The sequence below is a fragment of the Salvelinus sp. IW2-2015 genome, linkage group LG19 (genome assembly GCF_002910315.2).
Source record: "Salvelinus sp. IW2-2015 linkage group LG19, ASM291031v2, whole genome shotgun sequence".
Taxonomy (NCBI): domain Eukaryota; kingdom Metazoa; phylum Chordata; class Actinopteri; order Salmoniformes; family Salmonidae; genus Salvelinus; species Salvelinus sp. IW2-2015.
In genome coordinates, this window is record NC_036859.1 from 3,428,545 (window position 1) to 3,453,448 (window position 24,904).

The 24,904-nt window shown below is 44.1% G+C and overlaps 1 protein-coding gene across 1 annotated transcript; it reads right to left on the bottom strand.

Moving 5' to 3' along the window:
- Positions 1–213: 213 nt before the first annotated feature.
- Positions 214–24,605, bottom strand: LOC111979007 (myomegalin-like). Its single transcript, XM_024009278.2, has 7 exons — positions 24,405–24,605; positions 17,063–17,121; positions 16,262–16,329; positions 12,871–12,981; positions 3,507–3,583; positions 597–720; positions 214–459 (listed from the first exon to the last, which is right to left on the bottom strand). The coding sequence occupies exons 1-7, from the start codon at positions 24,449–24,451 to the stop codon at positions 229–231; spliced, it is 717 nt and encodes a 238-aa protein (XP_023865046.2). The 5' UTR covers positions 24,452–24,605; the 3' UTR covers positions 214–228.
- Positions 24,606–24,904: the final 299 nt, after the last annotated feature.

The window sequence follows — 24,904 nt, forward strand, 5'->3', positions numbered from 1 at the left end:
CCTACGTACCTCCGCATCGCTCTCTTTCTGCAGCAGGGAGGAGGAGAGGTCCTCTACCTCTCCCTCCAGCTCTCCCACCCTCAGTGTCAGAACACTCTTCTGTCCACTCAGCTCAGTGATCATAGCCTCCTTACAGCGCAGCGCACTGGTCAGCTCCTCGATCACCCTACAGGAGGGGAAGGACAGAGGGGTCCGTGCCATAGACACGGTGGGCAAAGTTTGACTTCCTCAATTAGTGTGAAGGTGTGGATTGCAACTTTTAGGCCACTGGTTCAAATCTGTCTCGAATGACCATGTATGTGTGTTTACTACCTCTGTAGGTGTGTGATGCGGGGTAGTGAGACTGGGTCTGGAGATTCTCCTCCTCTTGACTGTCCTCCATATCCTCCAAGAGGGGCTGGGAGCTCGACCAGTCAGGGAGGCCATCCTCTCAGCCTCACCTCGCGCTAGCTGGGCCTCCTGGAGGAAACACATGAAAAGGTCTGGGTGTCCGTCTGTGTACTTGAAAGCTGATCTAATAACCGAACAACTCATTTCATCTCAACAAATAACGCAACCATTGTTCGAACAGTTTAATTATGTGCGTGTGTGAGTACCTCCTGCAGGAGTTGTATCTTGGTCTCCAGCAACTCCCGCATATGGTCGATCTCCTGCTGTCTCTCCTCACTTCGTCTCTGCAGCTCTGCCTCATTGTGACTGGACAGGCTCTCTGCTGTCGTCCTTTTAGAAGAGAAGAGAGGAAAAATGAGGGGGAATTGTGATTGGTCAGGGTGTCTTCTGCTGTCCTATCACAGAAATGAAACGAGAGGCAACATCTATCAATAACTACCAACAGTCATCCACTGTGCACGTGCATACACACTGGTGTTGCTTGCTGTTGTGCCATCGGTGCTGGGCAGACGTGGCGTCAGACCTGTGGCATTTTAGGTTTGTAGTGTGGTCAGGTCAGGACTAAGACAGGATATGAGGTCATATGAATTCCCCCTGCTATAGCTCATGTGATACCCTACACCTCGGAGTAACATCTTATTCAGTTAACTTCTAGTTCTGTGAGAGCGCAACAAAAACATCACGCAGACCAAGGCTGGAATTCGGTCGAACTTGACGCAGCTCTCATTATCAACTAGCTCTCGCGGTCTCGCGTCAGAATTAGATGTTCATCCATGTTTCTCGAACGTCAAATGTCAAAGTTCTTCCAAACATTAATTTCAAAGTGTTTAAAGGCTAAGTTTAGACATAAACTCTGAATTTTTAAGGGTAGCGTTAAGTTTAGACATAAACTCTGAAAATCTTAAGTGCAGGCATTAAATAGTTAAGGTAAGGGTTAAGGTTTGAGATAGGCTTAAAACAAAAATCTCAAAATTCAACTTTTTATCACTGGATTTGAACATGCAACCTTTAGCACCAGAGGCAGTTGCCTACACCAATCTGCAATGTCCTAGCAAAACCCAAACCTACTTGAAGGTAACAGTGCTCACTGTTGCCCCTAGTGGCCAGTTTCCATCTCATCTTCCGACGTCCTCAGACATGGATGGATGTCGAATACTGACTTGTATCACGGGTGACCTGACTGATCATTATGCAGAGTCTTTGTTTACACATTACTGAGCTACCTCTTTCTTCAGCCTTGCACACAAACACTGCTATTGCCTAATAATCATATTGCATAGGCTATATTACATGGACGTCACCAGCTACAATTTAGCGTTCTGTCACATGCAAGTAAATCATTGCTTTTCATTGGCTGATATGCATTTTGAGCTGGAGAACCTATTTAACTTTAAATGTGTGTGTGTGTGTGTGTGTGTGTGCATGTCTTTAAGTATCTGTTTCACTGAGTCACTCAACGACGCCATCCCAGAATTCCTGCTGTGGATCCCAAAATGGCACACACCATCCCGTCTGCTCTGTACGTATATTCTACTCCGCCTGTCCTCTCGTCCTCTGCACTCCTCTGTTTTTAACTCGGACCATCTGACTATAGCAGACGGCAGCTCAGATAACTAGGATTATTTTGAACCAGACTGTGTAATGCTACTGTCTGTCTGCATCGAGTGTCTGTCTGCATCGAGTGGCTGTTACTGCTGGGCAGTCTAACTGGTGGAGAAGAGTAGTCCTTTAACTAAACTAGATATTTATATTATGACAATGAACTAAACACACACTCCCCCACACGCATGAATATATTCACAGCACACACACACACAAACATAAGCGCTTTTACATTGCCAAAAGGCCCTTGCACAAAGGCCCTTGCATACACTACGCTTGACATACAGTCCAGACCGTCACTGGATTACCCAGACTGAAACTGAACTCAAAAACAACAAACTCAGAACAAGTGTTCTGTCCAGCTCTTGATGACTCCATGTGGGGTAATAATGACTCAGCTATTCTGATCTCCACATTAATACAGTAATATAAGGATGCCATGTGAGCAGAAAGACAGGGGGAACACAATGTACCCATCACACCAGCTGTGGAGCTGGCAGTGATTAGGAGCTAGCATGCTAAAGGGTCCCCTCCGTCAGCAACATATTTAATGCTGAGACCCCCCCCCCCCATCTCCAACACATGCCCCCTCAGATCTCAGGCTATGGACTCTAGGCTGGAGGYACGAGCCAGCAAAGTGGACCTTTAATCTCATAGCAATCTGATGAATACACAGAATATGTCCATCAAATTAATTCCGCTCCAGGGGGGGATATTAAATTCAAAGCCTAGCGACTACAGCAGGGGGGAGAGGGGTTAGGGTTGACGTGCCAGGTATTGCCTTTCATATCCCGTCTGCACGCCAAGATATCAGCATTGCCCTTTTGGAGCTGGCGAGTGTGCGATCCCATTGGGTCGGATACCAGGAGTGCATGTGTGTGCGGGAGTGTGTGTACAGTATGTGCAATGTGCGTATGAACATGTGTGTGTGTGTGTACGCTCCTGTGTGTGTATGTCCTGTCCTCTCTCACCCCACCAGCTGTGGAAACATGATCTGTGGTGTTATCTCTAAAAGATTGTACCCTGTGAGGAGTCCCTACTGATCACTGGTCTATGCCTACAGTTTTAGGCTGCTGTAGGCTTGTTAGCCAGCTATAACACCATCTTAGTGAGAAACAGCCTTGTTAAGGCCCATCAAACAAAGACAAACACTCACCAGGGTGTTTAACCCTTCCATAATCCCTTGGGCAAATTGTCGGTCTTTGGAAAACATTAAGATAATTGCATTTGATTGGTTTTGTACTATGTTAGAGAGGCTGGTCTCGAAGGGCATTTCAGGAAGGATAAAAGGACAGTATTATCTGGGTGGATACAGTATGTAGCATTGGTGATGTCATTGTTAGGCCATTAAGGCCATTCACAGTGCATGGTTACAATCTGTTGGTTGGCTGTCAGTCTACCTCACATTTGAATTTGAAGCCAGTGTAAGAAGTGTCAGATATTCAGATGAGATGACTACAGTCGGTCAATACATTCATTCAACAGTCAGTCCGGATGTGTCGTGCTGTACTTACAGAGCCTTGTCAAGAAGGTCTTGTTTCTCCTGTAACTCCTGCTTCAAGCTCTCCACTTCTACCTTCAACTCGATGTTCTGAAATAGAGGTGGGATGGAACATGGAATGATTACTTATTGTACAAAAGATTGGAATGATGTATGATAGCACACATGACGTTGTGTTATCCTCCTAACCCACATCAAAACGATCCATCTCAAAAGACGAGGAATATCAAAGAGACATTTTAAAACAAGTCAATGAAGTAGGAATAGGAACTCAAAGAAGTTCAGACACCACTGGTACTGTAAAASACAGGAGGAGGATTGCAGTCTCACACCAGCTATACATGGTGACTGATACAAAACCATAATCACAATATAGTGGCTATATCCAGGAAAGCCAAAGTTCCAAAAGCTGGGCCTAAAATAGTGAATAAGAGATCATACCATTTTTTTGTTGCTGTGACTCTTATGTGGATGATGCTAAAAATTATTTGTTGGTCTGATGTGATTAATAAGGAGCATCCAGACGCTGCATTTGATGAATTTATCAAAACATGCATGTGATAAGAAACTGACTGGAATTGAAAAACTGTATGGTTGAAAGAGATGGGGCAAAAAGAGTGGCTAATAAGTCTGGCTGTACATCTGACTGGCTTACTTACTGCAAATTGAGAAATTATGTGACTAAACTCAACAAAAAGAAGAAGAAACTGTGTTATGAAGCCAAGATCAATGATATAAAGAATGATGGAAAACAACTTTGGAGTACTTTAAACAAAATTATGGGCAGAAACACAAATTCATCTGGAGTGCTGCATCAGATGACCTGGCCTCCACAATCCCCCGACCTCAACCAAATTGAGATGGTTTGGGATGAGTCGGACCGTAGAGTGAAGGAAAAACAGTCAACAAGTGCTCAGCATATGTGGGAACTCCTTCAAGACTGTTGGAAAAGCCTTCCAGTTGACTACCTCATGAAGCTGTCATCAAGGCAAAGGGTTGCTATTTRAAGAATCTCAAATGTAAATATATTTTGATTTGTTTAACACTTTTTTGGTTATTGCATGATTCCATATGTGTTATTTCATAGTTTTGATGYCTTAACTATTATTCTACAATGTAGAAAATAGTAAAAAATAAAGAAAAACCCTTGAATGAGTAGGTGTTCTAAAACTTTTGACCGGTAGTGTATGTGTTATGGCTTTTCAACATCTGCCATATTGTGGTTTCAGAACTACAGTATCTATCTAATAGAACTCAGAGGCTTTTCTTTAATAGAAGCTTCTCTAATGTCAAACATGTAAAGTTTGGTGTACCGCAGGGCAGCTCTCTAGGCCCTCTACTCTTTTCTATTTTTACCAATGACCTGCCACTGGCATTAAACAAAGCATGTGTATCCATGTATGCTGATGAGTCAACCATATACCTATCAGCAACCACAGCTAATGAAGTCACTGAAACCCTTAACAAATAGTTGCAGTCTGTTWTGGAATGGGTGTCCTGTAATAAACTGGAACATCTCTAAAACTAAGAGCATTGTATTTGGTACAAATCATTTCCTAAGTTCTAGACCTCCAGTTGAATCTGGTAACGAATGGTGTGGCTGTTGAACAAGTTGAGGCGACTTGGTATTACTTGGTATTAGCTTAGATTGTATCTTATATAACGCAAGTGAACAGCAAACTTGGTTTCAAAAAACAAATAAAGCAACACCTCACGGCACAACGCCTCTYCCCCATGTGCCCTTCTTGTTGTGTGTATATACTGACATATGTGTTACTGATAGATGCACACACACACTACATGTTAATGTTTTTACACTGTAGTGTAGATGGACTGCGTTATGGACTGTAGCTGGACTGCTGTATGCCTGTAGATGGACTGTGGTATGGACTGTAGCTGGAATGTAGCTGGACTGTAGATGAACTGTGGTATGGACTGTAGCTGGACTGTAGATGGATTGTGGTATGGACTGTAGATGGACTGCCGTGTGGACTGTAGATGGACTGCCATGTGGACTGTAGATGGACTGTAGATGGACTGTAGATGGACTGCCGTGTGGACTGTAGATGGACTGTAGATGGATTGTGGTATGGACTGTAGATGGACTGCTGTATGGACTGTAGATGGATTGTGGAATGGACTGTAGATGGATTGTGGTATGGACTGTAGATGGACTGCCATGTGGACTGTAGATAGACTGTAAATGGACTGCTGTATGGATTGTGGTATGGACTGTAAATGGACTGCCATGTGGACTGTAGATGAACTGTGGTATGGACTGTAGATGGACTGTGGTATGGGCTGTAGATGGACTGCGGTATGGACTGTAGATGGACTGTAGATGGACTTGCGGTATGGACTGAAGCTAGACTGTAGATGGAATGCAGTATGGACTGTAGATAGACTGTGGTATGAACTGTAGATGGACTGTACATGGACTGTGGTATGGACTGTGTTGACTGTAGCTGGACTGTGGTTTTCTGTATGGACTTGGTGGATTGTAGCTGGACTGTGGTATGGACTGTGGTGACTGGAGCTGGACTGTGGTATGGACTGTGTGGATTGTAGCTGGACTGTGGTATGGGACTGTAGATGGACTGCCGTGTGGACTGTAGATGAACTGTGATATGGACTGTAGATGGACTGTCCTGTGACTGTATGACTGTGTGTGACTGTAGCTGGACTGTGGTATGGACTGTGTGGATTGTAGCTGGACTGTGGTATGGACTGTAGCCGACTCTGTGCTGATGCCTCAGTGCAGGTGTTGCCCTTGCTCTATTTTCTCCCACCTGTCTGTGACAAACCTCAGCAGGGATTCTCCAGATGAGAGATGAGAGGTGTTTGAGAGCTACAGTGTTGCCGTGCAAAGAACCTGTACTGCTGTGCAAAGACCCCTGACAAGCAGAGGACACAATATACCCTCCTTGAAACTCCTACCTTCCAAATGCACCTACTATTTTGTCTTGTACGTTATCCAGTGTCCCCTATTCCCCTCAAACAGCTAGCCAGCAACCCTACATTCACCACCTGCCCCCTCTCCTTCTCACCCCCAACCCTCAAATAACTTAAACATCTACACCTGACCTCCCCCATCCCTCCTATCCTGCATGGATTTCCCATAATCTCCCCCCTCCCTCTCCCTCCCTCTCTCTGCTGTATTAATCAGAGTGGTGTGGTGGTGTAATGTAACATCATGGGAACATGGCATTCCGATGTCACAGAGGTTATATTTAGACCAGGGGGAATGCAGAGCAGCTCTGGGGCTTATACCAGGAGTCAGGGGTTAAGATACACATTTTGTTTACCTGCCTAACATACACAGCAAGCCATGGACAGTCTCTCTCCCTCTCTTTCTCTTAATCTCTTTCTCTCTCCAACACCATCATCACCAGATAGGCCTGATCCCCAGCGACGATGAGACAGCCTACAGGAGGTCAGTGACCTGGCAGTGTGGTGCCGGGACGACAACCTCTTCCTCAACTTCAGTAAGACCAAGGAGCTGATCGTGGACTAAAGGGAACAGGGGGGGGGGGGGGCGAGCTACCCATCCATTTCAACGGGGCTGCCGTGGAGCAGGTCGAGAGTTCCTCGGTCTAAACCACTAAGGACTTAAAAGGGTCCACTCACACGCGCACAGTCGTGAAGAAGGCGCGACGGCGCCTCTTCCCCCTCAGGAAGTTGAAAAGGTTTGGTATGGGCCCTCAAATCCTCAACAAGTTATACAGCTGGACCATTGAGTGCATCTTGACTGGCTGCATCACTGCTTGGAATGGCAACAGCACCGCCCTCGATCGCATGGCGCTACAGAGGGTGGTGCAGATAGCCCAGTACTATATCAGGCGGTGTGATAGAAAGGCCAGGAAAATAGTTAAAGCTTCCAGCCACCCGAGGCATAGACTGTTCTGTATGCTTCCACACGGCAAGAGGCACACTCACAGGACTCTACACACTCACACACACTGACACTCTAACACACACATAACATGCACACAAATGTATGCTGACTCTACACTAGGGTTGCACATTTTGGGGAATATTCAGAGGTGGAAACTKTCCGTGGGAATTAACGGGAATATATGGGAATTAACGGGAATATATGGATTTAACGGAAATATATGCATATTAATATTAACACCATTTAAATGTAGATGTTTTTTGTATTGGATATACTTACCATATCATATGGAGACAGAAACATAAACCTTTTACCTTATCATAAGTAGACATAATTGCAAATGATTAAATCCTTCCAATAGAAATAGAAAAAACKATTTAGTTACAAACTGAACTTTAATTAAATGAGTTGACTCTTCACATGGGATGATTTCACTGAACAACAAAAGACAGGGAATATTGAATGATCCATCGCATCTCCCAAAAACATTTTCAACATACATCTGTAAAATGATGGTCTAGAAACTAAAGCTTTGGTTGTCTTCCTCTCAGRCTTCCATGTCTTCTCCCTGGACCTCCTCAATATCCACCTCTTGAACATCAAACTCTGAGGCCACATCTTCACTGTCACTTTCCAACCTTGTTGAGGATGGCTCGTTGTCAGGCTCAAGAAGCCTCAAATTTGCCCGGATGGCCACCAATTTTTCAACCCTTGTTGAAAAATTGGTCAGCCTGTTGCGTGGTGTGTGTGTTCCCAAACAAGGACCAGTTGCGCTCTGAGGCGGCTGATGTTGGTGGGATTTGGAGAATGATGGAGGCAACAGGGGAAAGAGCCTCAGATACACAAAGTCCCTTCCACCAGGTGGCTGATGAGATATGTTGGCACGACTGTCATATTGCATCTCCATCCAAAAGCCCTTGCTTGGAAGTGTACWTCGCCAGACTGCCAAGAACCTTGCCCTCATCCAGGCCAAGGTGGCGAGACACGGTAGTGATGACACCATAGGCCTGGTTGATCTCTGCACCATACAGGATGCTCTTGCCAGCATACCTGGGGTCCAACATGTACGCTGCGGCGTRTATGGACTTCAGGCAGAAGTCTTCACGCTTTTTGATGTACAGTATTTCAGAACTACAGTTTACTCTGCTTGGAGCAACAGCGAAGTGGGCAGGGCAGTACGGATTTCTTCTCTTACATCTGCAAGCAGAGTCTGAACATCAGACAGGATGGAATTGTCACCCTCAATCCATGCAATGGCTACTGCTATAGGTTTCAGGAATTTCAGGCTGCTTACCACTCTCTCCCAAAATACATCATCCAGGAGGATCCTCTTGATGGGGCTGTCCATATTGGCAGACCGTGATATGGCCATTTCTTGGAGACACTCCTTCCCCTCCAGGAGACTGTCAAACATGATGACAACACCACCCCAATGGGTGTTGCTGGGCAGCTTCAATGTCGTGCTCTCATTCTTCTCACTTTGCTTGGTGAGRTAGATTGCTGCTATAACTTGATGACCCTTCACATTCCTAACCATTTCCTTGGCTCTCTTGTAGAGTGTACCCATTGTTTTCAGTGCCATAATGAGGAGCAGATTCAATGCATGAGCAGCACAGCCAATGGGTGTGATGTGACGGTAGGACTCCTCCACTTTAGACCAAGCAGCCTGTGGTCCAAGGTCATTGATGACTGCCTTCAGCTCATCTGCAATGTAGAGACCGGTGTGTCTGTTGTCCCTTGTGACTGTGCTCTTGTAGATTACTGGTTGAGGGGTGGAGATGATGTAGTTCATTATTCCTTGCCYACGAACATTCGACCACCCATCAGAGATGATTGCAATACAGTCTGCTTTCTCTATGATTTTCTTGACCTTCACTTGAACTCTGTTGAACTGTGCATTCAGCAAATTAGTAGATAAAGCATGTCTGGTTGAAGGGGTGTATATTGGGCGAAGAACATTCAGAAATCTCTTCCAATACAATAAAAAAACACCAAATACAATTCCATGTACAAATAAATAGTTAAGCAGTTAGATTAAACAACTCCTTTGTAAGATAAATGCTTTAAAATGAAACATGTATGGAAACAGGTGAATTAACACTCCTCAGTTAGCAGGCTCAAGCAAGACAAAACCCACATGGTAGCAAAAACTAACTAGCAGAAATTGTTAACAAGTTAGAAATGATTTAAACACACTTTGCTGTAGGCTACTATTTACTAGTTAACAAAAAGTMATGTATGTCATATCAAATATATTCACCCACCGAGTATTGTAATCAAAACCAGAAAGCATKTAGTCCTTGGCTCAGACAGTGTAGTAGTGTGGGCTCAATAGCATCTCGTTAGTGTGCAAGATCTTGAGAATCAGTTGTACATGTGATGGAGGAATGCACGATGCATGCAGAGGGTTGCAATTCCATTGAATTGGGGATAGTTTAACCAAAATATGCCACAAGACCTAGAATTTCCTTATGTGTATGCCACAAAAAAAGGTTCACTGTTAAAAGCAAACTTTTTTGATGAATTTAAGCAAAATTCCCTAAATTCTAGGGCTTTACTTCCCATGGAACATTTCCGGAAAGTTTTCGACCCTTTGCAACCCTACTCTACACACACATACACGCACACACACTCCCATACAGTCAACATTTACGATGCTGCTACTCTGTTTATCACATATCCTGATGCCTAGTCACCTTACCGCTATGCATATCTGCCTCTATCACTCCAGTATCCCTGCACATTGTAAATATGGTATTGGAACTGACCAGCTTCTTACTTTCTCGTTTTCTACTTATTTTTTATATTTTTTATTCTGCTGTGTTTTTACTTCACCGTAAGTWATTTTTTGTGCTACATTGATATTGATTACTGCATTGTTGGTTTTGGAGCTTGCAAGAAAGACATTTCACTGTACTTGTGCACGTGACATTAAAACTTGAAATGTTATTTTATAAAGCATTACTTTTCACATCATGCGTCACTGCATGACAGGCAGTAACTGGGATGTTTTCCTGTTATCCACACAGCTCTAAATATAGCAGTCTATGGTGCACCTGCTATTGCTGCCCCCCCGCCCCCTTGGCCCACAGCAACAGTTCCCCTTATAACTAGACATGCACCGGAATGGGAAGAGGCGGCCGTGATTGGCCTAGACCTGGGATTAAGAGTAGTAATAGGCCTATTCGCTTACATACACACACAGTGCACCCACATACAGTATACGCCACAGATAGATCCCTATACTGACATACACACACAGTGCACCCACATACAGTATACGCCACAGATAGATCCTATACTGACATCACACACAGTGCAACCACATACCAGTATACGCCACAGATAGATCCCTATACTGACATACACAACAGTGCACCCACATACAGTATACGCCACAGATAGATCCTATACTGACATGTGCACCCACATACAGTATACGCCACAGATATATCCCTATACTGACATACACACACATACAGTATATACGCCACAGATAGATCCCTATACTGACATACACACACAGTGCACCCACATACAGTATACGCCACAGATAGATCCCTATACTGACATACACACACAGTGCACCCACATACAGTATACGCCACAGATAGATCCCTATACATGAATGCAACACACAGTGCACCCACATACAGTATACGCCACAGATAGATCCCTATACTGACATGCATACACAGTGCACCCACATACAGTGTACGCCACAGATAGATCCCTATACTGACATACACACACAGTGCACCCACATACAGTATACGCCACAGATAGATCCCTATACTGACATACACACACAGTGCACCCACATACAGTATACGCCACAGATAGATCCCTATACTGACATACACACACAGTGCACCCACATACAGTATACGCCACAGATAGATCCCTATACTGAAATGCATGCACACAGATTGGAATGAAAAAGCACAGTTGAAACCCATTGCAGAAGAACAAATGTGTTGATCACATTATTGCACTCAAGCTTGGACTTTACATAGAATCCCTCTCATTCCTACTGTTGGTCTGAGCAGTGAGTGTAAACCAAGACAACAGAAACAGTGCCAGGGAAGTAAGTGGGTCGTGCAGATCTCCAAAGAAACAATCCAACGCCAATCTTTATCTGAGACAATCAAATCTCATTGGTCACACACACATGCTTAGCAGATCTTAGTGCGAGTGTAGCGAAATGCGCGTGCTTCTAGTTCCCGACAGTGCAGCAATATCTAACATGTAATCTAACAATTCCGCAACAGCTACCTTAATACACACAAATCTAAGTAATGGAATGGGGTAAGAATATATACATATAAATATATGGATGAGCAGTGACAGAGCGGCATAGGCAAGATGCAATAGATGGTATAAGATGCAGTGTATACATGAGATGAGTGATGCAAGAAAACATGAAGACAATGAAGTGATCGCATCATCATATTGTCTTGCATGGTCTTGAAGTGAGACTCCCCTTATGTGTCCATTTGATGACGTGTTATTGAGTCTCCAATAAAAAGGTTATTAAACCGATTAAGCTTTAACCGTACAGTTTGAGATATTGAGCGCCATAGGGCTTACTACCCTACTATAACATGCTAAAACATGAAAGTGGACAGTTTGGTCGAACCTCGCTCCACTCAGTTAGCTGTGGCATGCAGAGATAAAGGACGATAAGTCAAGAGCACATTCAGGTCTTGTTTGTTTGGATCAGGTCAGCCATCTTGGAAAAATACAAACACACACGCACACACACGAACGCAAGCACGAAAGCACACACACACACGCATGCACATGCAGCACATAGCCACGCGCACTAATCTATCTACTTAGCTGGAGTGGTGGTCTATAGGGATTCTGGAGGATTGACCAATTTCCATATGCACACAGACAACAGCTGGTTTACAGAGTCACACAGTATATGATCTCACACACCCTCCCATCTACCCCTTTTGAACATGCATCTTTGGGGGTCAGGCAGCAAGCTAACACCCTGTGACCCCAGACTGCTGCCCTTTCCCTGGGATTAGGAGCTGTCTGTGTACCATTGTCTGAGGGTAAGGCCATAGGAACTACGATAGCTATACAGATACTCACTGCATGGCTCCCTGTGGTAGGACAATGACATCACAGGGGAAGGAAGTGCTAGATTCTCCACAGAGGGACACACACGGTAGCCCGGTCCCAAATCTGTTTGTGTTGTCTTTCCAACTCCTATGGTCATTGTCACGCTAAACAATACTCATCATGAGGAAAAGGCCATATATATTTATTTAAATGTTTAAGTGCCTCAATGGAATGAAAGCCTGCAGGTGTTGAGACATTCCAGACCCCACGTTCCTTACAGAGGTGCTAAAGCATCGTTCAGTGTATCAGCTCACCTCTTCTCTCCTCCAGCTTAAAGTTTGGCTCAATTCTATTTCAAACGGGATCAACGACAGGCAGTCTGTATTAATGTGTGCCAGTTACTCACCGTGCGGTAGACATGGTCGCTGCTGTCCTCGTACTTCTGCTGGATCCTTTCCTCCAGGAAGTAAATGCGGAGCTTGAGGCTGAAGTTCTCCTTCTTCAGGTCATTGAGGTGCTGCGAAAGAGTACGGTGACCGTTAGACATGTCCCTTAGACACAACGGCAACCCGCAGACATGTCCCTTATACGTCAGAGAATACGGTACCCATTTGACATGGCCGTATTACATGAAAATACGTCAACCGTAAAARAAAATGTATATGGTAAACGTTTGAGATGTCCGTGATATAGATCAGAAAGTCCGGTAATCGTTAGATATGCTATGTCTTCTTCCCGGTGGGCATAATATGTCAGTCATCGGTCTTGCGGTGTCAAGTGAAAAAACAATGGGAGAAAAAAAATAACAAACCAAAAAACACTACAAAAGTGGCTTCATGACCTCTTGGAAGCCACAGCGAATCCAAACACACACACGAACGCTAAAACACACAGACACGGGAGTGTTGTTGGGCCGTTTAGCGACGCAGAGGGCTACTCCGCGGCCCGGGCGTTCAGAGCTGTGGCCATGGCGGCTCCATGGTGGGTTCTGGAGAAGACGGGCCGAACACAGGAGCTTATTTTACTGACACAGACATGCCTGGAATCTCAGACAGCCAGGAGAGAGGGAGAGGGCGAGGGGGAAAGATAGAGAGAGAGAGAGAGGGGAGAGCGACTGTGGCGGGGGCAGTAATATGGGATGGCACGTACTTGTGACATGTAAGGCGATCATCCCAGAGAGAGGGAGAGATAGAAAGAGGTAAATAGGAAGAAGTGCTAGGTGGTCTGAATGATCGTACATATTCTCTCTCTGCCCCCCCCCCGCCTTACTCTGTGTAAACTTTAAAGCACATGTGAATGACCAGCTGAAACTCTGTACCCTGACAACATCAATCTTATGTAACATGTCAGTCAACGTAAACATTATACTGTACCTTCCTATCCCACACTCTGTCCATTTGTCAGTCTATCTGCGCACAGGTACATTGTATCTTAGGCCTGAGTCATCAATTTAAATCTATAGAAATCTCCCTTTACACTTAGATCTACAATTGACATGAATGTATGATACACAGTGGTTTGAGTTACACACAGATTTCATGTTCGGACACGTAAACGGACTGTTGGGATGGACAGATACACTAGAGCAGGGGTGTCAAAGTCATTCGGCCTTCACCGAGGTCCGGAGTGCCACACTGATTTAAAAATCTATATTTCTGCCTGTACCCCTCTGAAGACACCAGATAGGTGTTGGTAATATGGTGACGGCCTTCGCCTCTTAAACAATACCAATCATATGCATGTAAGCACATTGTGTACAAGGGCACACACTTTAAAGGAGATACACGTCTATTTGTCATTGGCATTGCAGGTATTCATAAGGTAGGCCTAAACAATGACTCGCTGGCTTTTTTAAGGGTGTTCCGTTGGCTATACACGGACTCCCAGACTGATTGCCTGGGTACCATCATCAAAAGTCAACAATGTCCCTCTGYAGATTCAGTGACAGTGTCCGTTAATGCTTCGAGTTACAAACAGTTTCTTACATAATTCACCAGAGACACGGGCTAGGCACCAAAGCTTATTTAACCACAACGTAACACGAGGAAGACATAACTGCTGCGTGTTTAAAAAACAACAACACACACGTGGCGAGTTGCCGGGCCGAATTAACTCCCACCACACACTGGACATTTACTCGTCGACTGGGGGGGTACAACAGCCACGAGGGCATGCCCTCGCCCTCACACAGTCACTTCCCCTCACACTTCCTCTGATCAATCAACCCGTGCATCACGGTTGACAACTCCACGGTGTCCCCCTCCCAGAGTGCAAAGAACCTTGGCGTGACCCTGGAGAACACCCTGTTCTCCGCAAACATCAAAGCAGTGACTCCCACCTACAGGTTCACGCTCTAGAATGGTGATAGGCAACTTTGATGGTGGTGTGGGGCCCACGAAAACATCTGAACTCATCATGAGAGGTGGCAGTGGCTCACGGGTCTGCATACCCACATCCATACATGCAGTCATGTGCTTGTGGGAGGGGGGGGGAGGGGGGGGGGGGGGGGGCATCCTTGCAAGCAAAACATTTTAGCTGCATCCCTCTTGACAAAGGAGGGACAAAAATACATTTTGAGTTCCTTTCATGCAATTCTTACTCATTTTGCCATGGCGGAGAGAATGATTTGCAGTTTTACAGTGTGTGTGTGGTGTATGTGTGTGTATGTGTGTGCGAGCATGCTTATATGTACACTGCATGCCTGTGTGTTATTTATGTGTGAAGGTGTAACTTCCTAAGAGGCTAACGTCGGTGCCCATGAAAGAGATGGTCGCGTTGGGTCGCAACCCTCTTTTGGAGTGGAACCTCTGCTTTCGTGAGAAGCTGCTGCACATCCTATTTTACAGAGAGCAGCAAAGCCTCCAGAATAGCATTAAAGGAGGAGCATCTACATTCTATAAACTGAATGGTTCGCTGCATGACTCCACTAGTAAGCTATTTTGATTTGGAATGTGTTTGAACCATGGACTGTTGATCAAGTGATTTTGAGATTGATGAGAGAAAAGAGTTGGGGAGGGAGAGGTCGGGAATTAGAGGACGAGTGATGTGTGGAATAGAGTGAGTGACAGAATGGGGGGGGGGGGGGTTGGAATGGGAGGTAAAGTAGATCAGATGGAGAAGAGTGAGAAAGAAAAACGGTGTGAGTGGCAGACAAACCGGTGTTCATATCACATGGTGTGGCATCAAATCAAACGTTAAAAAAAATTTTATATTTTTTTTATAAAAAAAATAATAATGTGTTTGGCATGAATTCAGGGTCTAGAAATAGTCTTCTTTGTGACTTTGAGACAGATTATACGCTCTATAACTGGGACATGCTTTAGCCCGAGGCATGCTGTGGAGAAGAAGCTGTGTTGGGTATGTTCCATCCCTCAGACAGTTTCCCCAGAACAAGTGCTTTAGCCAGGAATCTGAGCAACAACAAAGACTTTCCAACATTACACGTACACGATCGGAATGGCCGACCTGACCAGGAAAAACCTATCGCTAGGATTCAGAGTTTTTCCTGGTGAGGTCACGTGGTTAGGAAGAACGCAGGGTTCTTTTTAGTTATCGTTTTCCCCCCAGATTTTCGTTGTGTAGACTGTTGTTTTCGTAGACTGAATAATTTACTTTAACATCCAGGCTCTTGCAACAGCAGCTGGCCTACTTGATCCGCTCCTCACAGACTTGTTTTCAGTCTGCTTCATTACAGTACATTTTGGGCCCACAAGATGGAGACAACAAGTTAACACAGTGAGGATACAAAAGGTTTTGCGCATTGAATTATGCCCCAAAAGAGAAAGAGGAGAGCTCACCTGTTCAAACTCTCTCAGAGTGTGAGGTTGGAGAGGAGGAGAGTTGTCTGTTTTATCACTACATACATCTGCATCGAGAGAACATAAGAACCATTTTCAACTTCTTTAGTACATGGTAATTACGGTTATCACATACTTACTACTTTACCCTGCAACTGTTTCAAGTTTCACGTTTTAATGTCCCATGCACAAGTACAGTGAAATGTCTTTCTTGCAAACTCAAAATCCAACAATGTAATAATCAATAAAAATGTCATACTAGAAAAAACACACGAAAAATAAGAAGAAATATGAACACAACAAGTAAGTAAGAAAACGATATAAAGGGTCAGTTCCAATACCATATTTACAATGTGCACGGATACTGGAGTGATGAAGGTAGACATGTATAGCGGTAAGGTGACTAGGCAACAGGACATAAGATGAACAGAGTAGCAGCAGCTTGTATGTGAGTGTGTAGAGTCAGTATAAATGTATGTGCATATTATGTGTGAGGGAACAGATGATGGAGTGAGTGTGCGTGTTTGAGTGTGTAGGGCCCTGTGAGTGTGCATAGAGAGGTCAATAAAGATACAAGGTTAACTCAGATAGTCAGTGTAGCTATTTGTTAGCTATTTATCAGTCGTATTGCATGGGGATAGAAGCTGTTCAAGAGCCTGTTGGTGTCAGATTTGACGCACCGGTACTGCCTGCCATGCGGAAGCAGAGAGAATAGTCTATGGCTTGGGTGGTTGGAGTCTTTAACGATTTTCCTGGGTCAAAGCTTTGGGACAATCAGGAAGTCAAAATAAAAAGGGTTACCTGTCATGTGACCTGTGCTCCTGGATGAGGACTCCTCAGAGTGGGACACGGTGAGTAGCCTACACACACATAAACAGACACACACATATTTAACTAGAGTGGCTCTGTGGTCAATATTGCTTCACAGAAGTAGATAATTTTTTTAGCATACTACATACAGTACATACATTGTAAAATGGAACAAGAGGGAAAGGCAAAGAAAGGAAGAGGCTCCCCTTTATGATAACAGTACCCCCATTAACACATATATGGGAGAGTGGGGGAGTCACACAGTGGGGGAGAGATTCGGGGGATGGAGAGTAAAGGATGAGGGTGTGGGAGGTTAGGGGGTAGGGTGGCAGACACATGGGGTCAGAGTTTAAACCTATCAGGAGTTCTCACTGCTGCGTCCAGCTACTCCCCAAAAACTAACACCACACAGCTGCTGCTTTCAGTGTGTCATACACGCACCCCCCCCCCCCCCCCCCTTCACACACGCCCCCCCCCCCCCCCCCCTCCACACACTGGCCACCATCCATTGTGATGCGGGGATGGAGGCGTGATTCTCAATAACGATAAAGGGGTGAACTAATTAAAGACAAAAGTCACAACCCCACTGGGTTTTAAAGCTGCTAACTTTTAAATGAGGGATATCCTGTCCTTATTAGCCAAAGCCAGGAGGGACTGAACCAAACAGACACAGAGTAAAGGAGAACCATACATTGCTGATCACCTCTTCAGTTCTATATTTGACTAAGTCTATCTCTAAAATCGTATTTTTTTAATGCGGTACCTAACCTTTTCTGATATTAATACCATAGCATTGTTGCCTTTATAATATTTTTTTATTTAACCTTTATTTAAATAGGCAAGTCAGTTAAGAACAAATTCTTATTTACAATGACGGCCTACCAAAAGGCCTCCTGCGGGGATGGGGGCTGGGATTAAAAATAAATAAAATGAAAAATATAGGACAAAACACGCATCACGACAAGAGAGACAACACAACACTACATAAATAGAGACCTAAGACAACAACATAGCATGGCAGCAACACATGAAAACATAGCATGGTAGCAACACCACATGACAACAACGTGGTAGCAACACAACATGGCAGCAGCACAACATGGTAGCAGCACAAAACATGGTACAAACATTATTGGGCACAGACAACAGCACAAAGGCAAGAAGGTAGAGACAACAATACAACATGCGAAGCAGCCACAACTGTCAGTAAGAGTGTCCATGATTGAGTCTTTGAATGAAGAGATAAAACTGTCCAGTTCGAGTGTTTTTTGCAGGTCGTTCCAGTCGTTAGCTGCAGCGAACTGAAAAGAGGATGTTTAACAGGGACCTTTAACAGAATGTGACTGTCAGAACGGGTGTTGTATGTGGAGGATGAGGGCTGCAGTAGGTATCTCAGATAGGAGGGGAGTGAGGCCTAAGAGGGTTTTATAAATAAGCATCAACCGTCTTGCGACGGGTTTACAGAGATGTCCATTTTACAGAGGAGTATAGAGTGCAGTGATGTGTCCTTTAAGGAGCATTGGTGGCAAATCTGATGGCCGAATGGTAAAGAACATCAAGCTGCTCGAGAGCACCCTTACCTGCCGATCTATAAATGACATCTCCGTAATCTAGCATGTGTAGGATGGTCATCTGAATCAGGGTTAGTTTGGCAGCTGGGGTGAAAGAGGAGTGCTTATGATTATGACCAAGTCTAGATTTAACTTTAGCCTGCAGCTTTGATTTGTGCTGAGAGAAAGACAGTGTACCATCTAGCCATACTCCCAAGTACTTGTATGAGGTGACTACCTCAAGCTCTAAACCCTCTCACCGGTAGAGAGAGGGGCATTCTTCTTAGCAAACCACATTACCTTTGTTTTGTAGGTGTTCAGAACAAGGTTACGGGTAGAGAACGCTTGTTGGACACTAAGAAAGCTTTGTTGTAGAGCGTTTAACTCAAAATCCGGGGAGGGGCCAGCTGAGTATAAGACTGTATCATCTGCATATAAATGGAGCTTCCTGCTGCCTGAGCTATGTTATTGATGTAAATTGAGAAGAGCGTGGGGCTAAGGATCGAGCTTGGGGTACTCGCTGAGACAGCAGAGCGGAAACCAGACTGCATACCAGAGAGAATACTATAGGCATCAAGATAGCCAGTCAGTTTTTCCAACACTTTTGATAAACAGGGCAAAATAGAAATTGGCCTATAACAGTTAGGATCAGCTTGATCTCCCCCCTCAAGTAAAGGACTTACTGTGGCTGCCTTCCAAGCAATGGGAACCTCCACAGAGAGGAGAGACAGGTTAAAAAGGTCAGAGATAGGCTTTGTGATGATAGGGGCATCAACCTTAAAGAAGAAAATATCTAAACCATCTGACCCAGATGTTTTTTGGGGTCAAGATTAAGGAGCTCCTTTAGCACCTCGGACTCAGTGACTGCCTGCAGGGAGAAACTTTGTTGCAGGGCAGGGGAAAAGAGGGAGGAGCATTGGGGCTAGTTGCATTAGAAGGGGTGGGAGATGAGGACATGTTGGACGGGCAAGGAGGCATGGCTGAGTCAAATAGGAATCCTGACTTAATGAAGTGGTGATTAAAGACCTCAGCCATGTGCTTCTTGTCAGTAAATACCACATCATCAACATTAAGGGACATGGGCAGCTGTGAGGAGGAGGGTTTATTCTCCAGGTCTTTAAATGTTTTCCAGAACTTCTTGGGATTAGACTCAGAGAGAGAGAACTGCTCCTTAAAGTAACTAACTTTGGCCTTCTGGACAGCCTGAGTGCACTTATTTTTCATTTGCCTGAACGAGACTCAGTCAGCCTGAGTATGCGTGTGGCGAGCCTTTCGCCAAATTCAATTCTTGAGGTGTAGTAACTCTGCCAGATCACGTTTGAACCAGGGGCTGAACCTGTTTTTAATTCTCATTTTCTTAATGGGGGCGTGTTTGTTAACAATAACATTGAAAATATAAAAAAATAAGTTCCAAGCGTCTTTGACAGAGGGGATCAAGCTGATTCTATACCAATTTAGAGGCCAGGTCATGAATGAAGGCTTGCTCATTAAAGTTTTTTAGCAAGCGTCTATGACAAATCAGGAAATGGATAGTGCTATCCGGGATCCTTGGGACGTACTTACTCTAAACCCTAACTCCTACCCTGATTCCGATGAATATCCTACCCATGCCAGATTACGGAGACGTAATTTATAGATCGGCAGGTAAGGGTGCTCTCGAGCGGCTAGATGTTCTTTACCAATCGGCCATCAGATTTGCCACCAATACTCCAACCTCTTAAGGATCCGCCCCTTTTTTTAAATTTTCGCCTAAAATGACATACCAAAATCTAACTGCCTGTAGCTCAAGACCTGAAGCAAGTATATGCATATTCTTGATACCATTTGAACGGAAACACTTTGAAGTTTGTGGAAATGTGAAATGAATGTAGGAGAATATAACACATTAGATCTGGTAAAAGATAATGCAAAGAAAAACATGGGTTTTTTGTATATATTTTTTGTACCATCATCTTTGAAATGCAAGAGAAAGGCCATAATGTATTATTCCAACCCAGGCGCAATTTAGATATTGACCGCTAGATGGCAGCGGTGTATGTGCAACGTTTTAGACTGATCCAATGAACCATTGCGTTTCTGTTCAACATTTTGTATCAAGACTGCCCAAATGTGCCTAATTGGTTTATTAATACATTTTCAAGTTCATAATTGTGCACTCTCCTCAAACAATAACGTTGTATTCTTTCACTATAATAGCTACTGTAAATTGGACAGTGCAGTTAGATAAACCAGAATTTAAGCTTTCTGCTAATATCAGATATGTCTATGTCCTGGGAAATGTTCTTGTTACTTACAACCTCATGCTAATCGCATTAGCCTACGTTAGCTCAACCGTTCCGCGGGGGACCAACCGATCCTGTAGAGGTTTAAAAATATTTGAGCCTGGCTGTCAGTCCATCAGTCTGTGACAGCTGATGATGCGCAGGAGCGCAGATTTTTAAACACTGGCGGGTCTGTTGTCAAAAAGTTGCTTTGATATTGCTAGTTTTGAGTTTCTGAATGAAAACTGGAATTGTGGGTGATTTTCATTCAGCAAGGGATTAAGAATATTTTCTTTCTAGTTGCACCATAGTTTAGACTCCTCAGCACGACCAGTGCATGCTGGACACTATGGATAATAATCACGAAAGCCAGCTCTGTCTACTGGTAAGTAAAGCACCGCATTGCTTGCAAATGTGCATAGCCTACCGGTGGGTGATTAGCCTATAGCCACGGGAAGTAGGGATGCCCCTTGAAAAATCTGAATTTTAAATAAAAGATAAAAAAATTGTGTTTTAATATTTTTTTCACACAGCTCTAACAACTATTTGATACTCCTCAGTAGTGAATGTAACGTTGTGTGTCCTCATGAAATCTGGATAATCATATAGTTGCCCATCATTATTCAATAATTGTTTAACCCAGAAAATGCTGTTGTCAAACCAGCTCTGGAGAAACAAAGACTTATTTTTGTAATTTATGTCTTTATTATTCCAGATTGTAAATCTATGTGGGGAAAAAATTTTGTACATAAGGTTCTAACACGTTTCAGGTAAGACCCAGATGCAGAGTGAACAAAAGTTGATTACTAATACAGGGGCAGGCAAAAGGACAGGTCAGGGGCAGGCAGAGGTCAGTGATCCAGTATGGGTTCAAAAGGTCCAGTTAAATCTCGTTTCAATTTTCTCTACAATAGGAGAGAAATTTAAGTTGGCCCGTTCTTTCTGATCTTTGCTAACTTTAATATCAAGATATGTGATCACAACTTTTACAGGGATATTACATACTGAGGTTAAGTAACATCTTTTCAACGCAAATAATTCACATTTCCTAATATTCAGAGATAAACTTGATTCATGTGAGAAGGCATCATTATGATATTGTTTTTTAAATGGTGGTTTTCTCAGCCAATTGTGAACATTTTATCTCTTTATCTATGAATATGTCACACCCTGATCTGTTTCACCTGTCTTGTGCTTGTCTCCACCCCCCTCCAGTTGTCGCCCATTTTCTCCATTATCGCCTGTGCATTTATACCTGTGTTGGTATACCTGCAGACTGGGATAGGGATTGATTGAATATGTCCGTAAACACTCCAGCAAGCTGGTCTGTGCATGCTCTGAGGACGCGGCTAGGGATGCCGTCTGGGCCGGCAGCCTTGCGAGGGTTAACACGTTTAAATGTTTTACTCACGTTGGCTGCGGTGAAGGAGGTAGCAGGTTTTGGTAGCGGGCCGTGTCRGTGGCACTGTATTGTCCTCAAAGCGAGCAATGAAGTTGTTTAGTTTGTCTGGGAGCAAGACATCGGTGTCCGCGACAGGGCTGGTTTTCTGTACTCTGGAGCGGGATCGATTTGGAGGTGGAGGGTCCGTCATGATCTGGGGCGATGTGTCACAGCATCATCGGACTGAGTTTGTTGTCATTGCAGGCAATCTCAATGCTGTGCGTTATAGGGAAGACATCCTCCTCCCTCATGTGGTACCCTTCCTGCAGGCTCATCCTGACATGACCCTCCAGCATGACAATGCCACCAGCCATACTGCTCGTTCTGTGTGTGATTTCCTGCAAGACAGGAATGTCAGTGTTCTGCCATGGCCAGCGAAGAGCCCGGATCTCAATCCCATTGAGCACGTCTGGGACCTGTTGGATCGGAGGGTGAGGGCTAGGGCCATTCCCCCCAGAAATGTCTGGGAACTTGCAGGTGCCTTGGTGGAAGAGTAGGGTAACATCTCACAGCAAGAACTGGCAAATCTGGTGCAGTCCATGAGGAGGAGATGCACTGCAGTACTTAATGCAGCTGGTGGCCACACCAGATATTGACTATTGCTTTTTCCCCCCCCCACGCGCAAGCCAAGCGCCACCACTACTATCAGTAGCACTGTCAAAGCTGTACAAAAAGTCTGCAAACAAGCACACACTGGCCACGAACGATGTGTTTACAATACCGCGTTGGTAATAAGGCATTATTTGTTCGACCGCAACTTCTTTGGTATTTAGCTAGCTTTAGCCTAGCTAGCACCAATACAACTTGTTGTTTTAAAGTGTTTTTGGGGAAGAACATTGTTTGCATCAAATCCATCAGCTAGTTAACTTTTTTACAACCAGCACTGTCCAGAGCTTGGGGAAGGCAGCACATTCCAGGGCTTGGGGAAGGCAGCACTGTCCAGAGCTTGGGGAAGGGCAGGTGCGCGAGACAACTTTAACAGCATCATAGCGATACGTATCGATTAATCGTTGTGACGATTTGAAATACGAGTGATAGTGTAATCAATTGTAATCAATGTGTAATAACTAAGTAAAAAATGTATGTGCGTGTTAAATCATTATGTGACGTGCAGTCATATTCAGGTCCTGATTGGTCAACAAGCTTATTTGACACGTCAAATAGTGTTATTTGACACTTGACGTGTATCTTTTTTGACATGTAAAGACTCAAACGACGTTCCATACATAGCATCCAAATGTTGACTCTATTGCACGCCTCAAGGTGTCATGTGACTGGCAGGCTGTTCTATTTGATATCGGTCAATTCCCTTGCTCTGACGTTGCGTGCATCAACCAATGGTTGCGTGACACGTTTCAACTGTGTCATCGACTGACAGATTACTATAACATATGATGTGGATTGCTGATATTTAAAATATCTATACAGGTGTTCTAAGATCTGGCAGGCATCGGCAACTCCTGGGCAGAGGAACGCGCCAATAGCCATCTGTCCAACATCAAACGATGTATGAGTAAGTAAATGTATCGAAAACCGCCCAAATCCTCTTCAGGTACTTGTTTTTCTAAATTACTTCTCTTTTTTTGTGTGCTATGAAGCGCTTTGAGATTTTTTGAAAAGCGCTATATAAATGGAATGAATTATTATTAAATAAATATTACATGGCCTAATTAATGGCCTAAATTGTATAGGCTATAGCTTGGACACACGAGTTTATGACTACAAAATATTAGCTCCACATAATGATCCCAATATTAAATGTACATGTAAATATACACGCCAGAAAATGTTGGTCGGTTTGTAAATGTTTAGGGGATCATGCAAATTTGCTGTAAACACCATAATAATAAAGGCCTTGTAGGCTATGTAACTCACGCGGATAAATTATCGCAAGCTGGTTATTGTTGAGAACACAATTCCAGTTGATATTTTCGATTTTACCCTCAACGACCATTGTAATTGTGAAACCGCCACCTTGGAAATTAAACCTTTATTCCGATAACAATAATATTAGACTGCATGCTATTCAATCATGCCACCATTCACATTCTCAAGCCCGAATCATAGAACGAGATTTTTACCTTTCAGACTCGCTCCAGGTCTGTTCTGGCGACGAGGTCCAATCCATATATTCCGTCAGTTAAAGGGTAACCTTACGGGGAAACCCGAGCATATCATCCTGCCATTAAAGGTTTCGATAAAAACACGACATGTTTGTAATGGGTTCTCCAACCATTACTGCGTTTGGAAGAGGCTGCGCGCCTTGAAATGTACCAAGGAGGCTGCGGGGGGTGGGTATTGTCATACACACGACCCTCTACACCCCTCCTCCAGCTCAACATAAAAGTCGCAGTGTTGCCTCGAATGTTTCTAAGGTGTCTATGGGGTTTAGGAGAATATGTTGTTTTAGATAGAATGTCTGACAACAAGAATTTTCAGAATGGGCTACATATTTTTTGAATGGGTAGATACAGTCAGTGGCGACCCGTCATTCAGGGCAGGTGGAGGGTTAGCTAAAAAAAAATATATATATCGTTTTTTGTTGTTGCCTGTTTTGCATGTTATTTTGGAATTAATACCT

What these genes read in the sequence shown, in the direction of transcription:
- LOC111979007 (XM_024009278.2), bottom strand. Translation starts at nt 24,451, where the DNA reads ATGGATTGGACCTCGTCGCCAGAACAGACCTGGAGCGAGTCTGAAAG. An exon ending in CTCTGAGAGAGTTTGAACAG is followed by an intron (nt 12,982 to 16,261) that starts GTGAGCTCTCCT and finishes ACTCTTTCGCAG; the next exon opens with CACCTCAATGACCTGAAGAA. An exon ending in GCGACCATGTCTACCGCACG is followed by an intron (nt 3,584 to 12,870) that starts GTGAGTAACTGG and finishes CCTCTATTTCAG; the next exon opens with AACATCGAGTTGAAGGTAGA.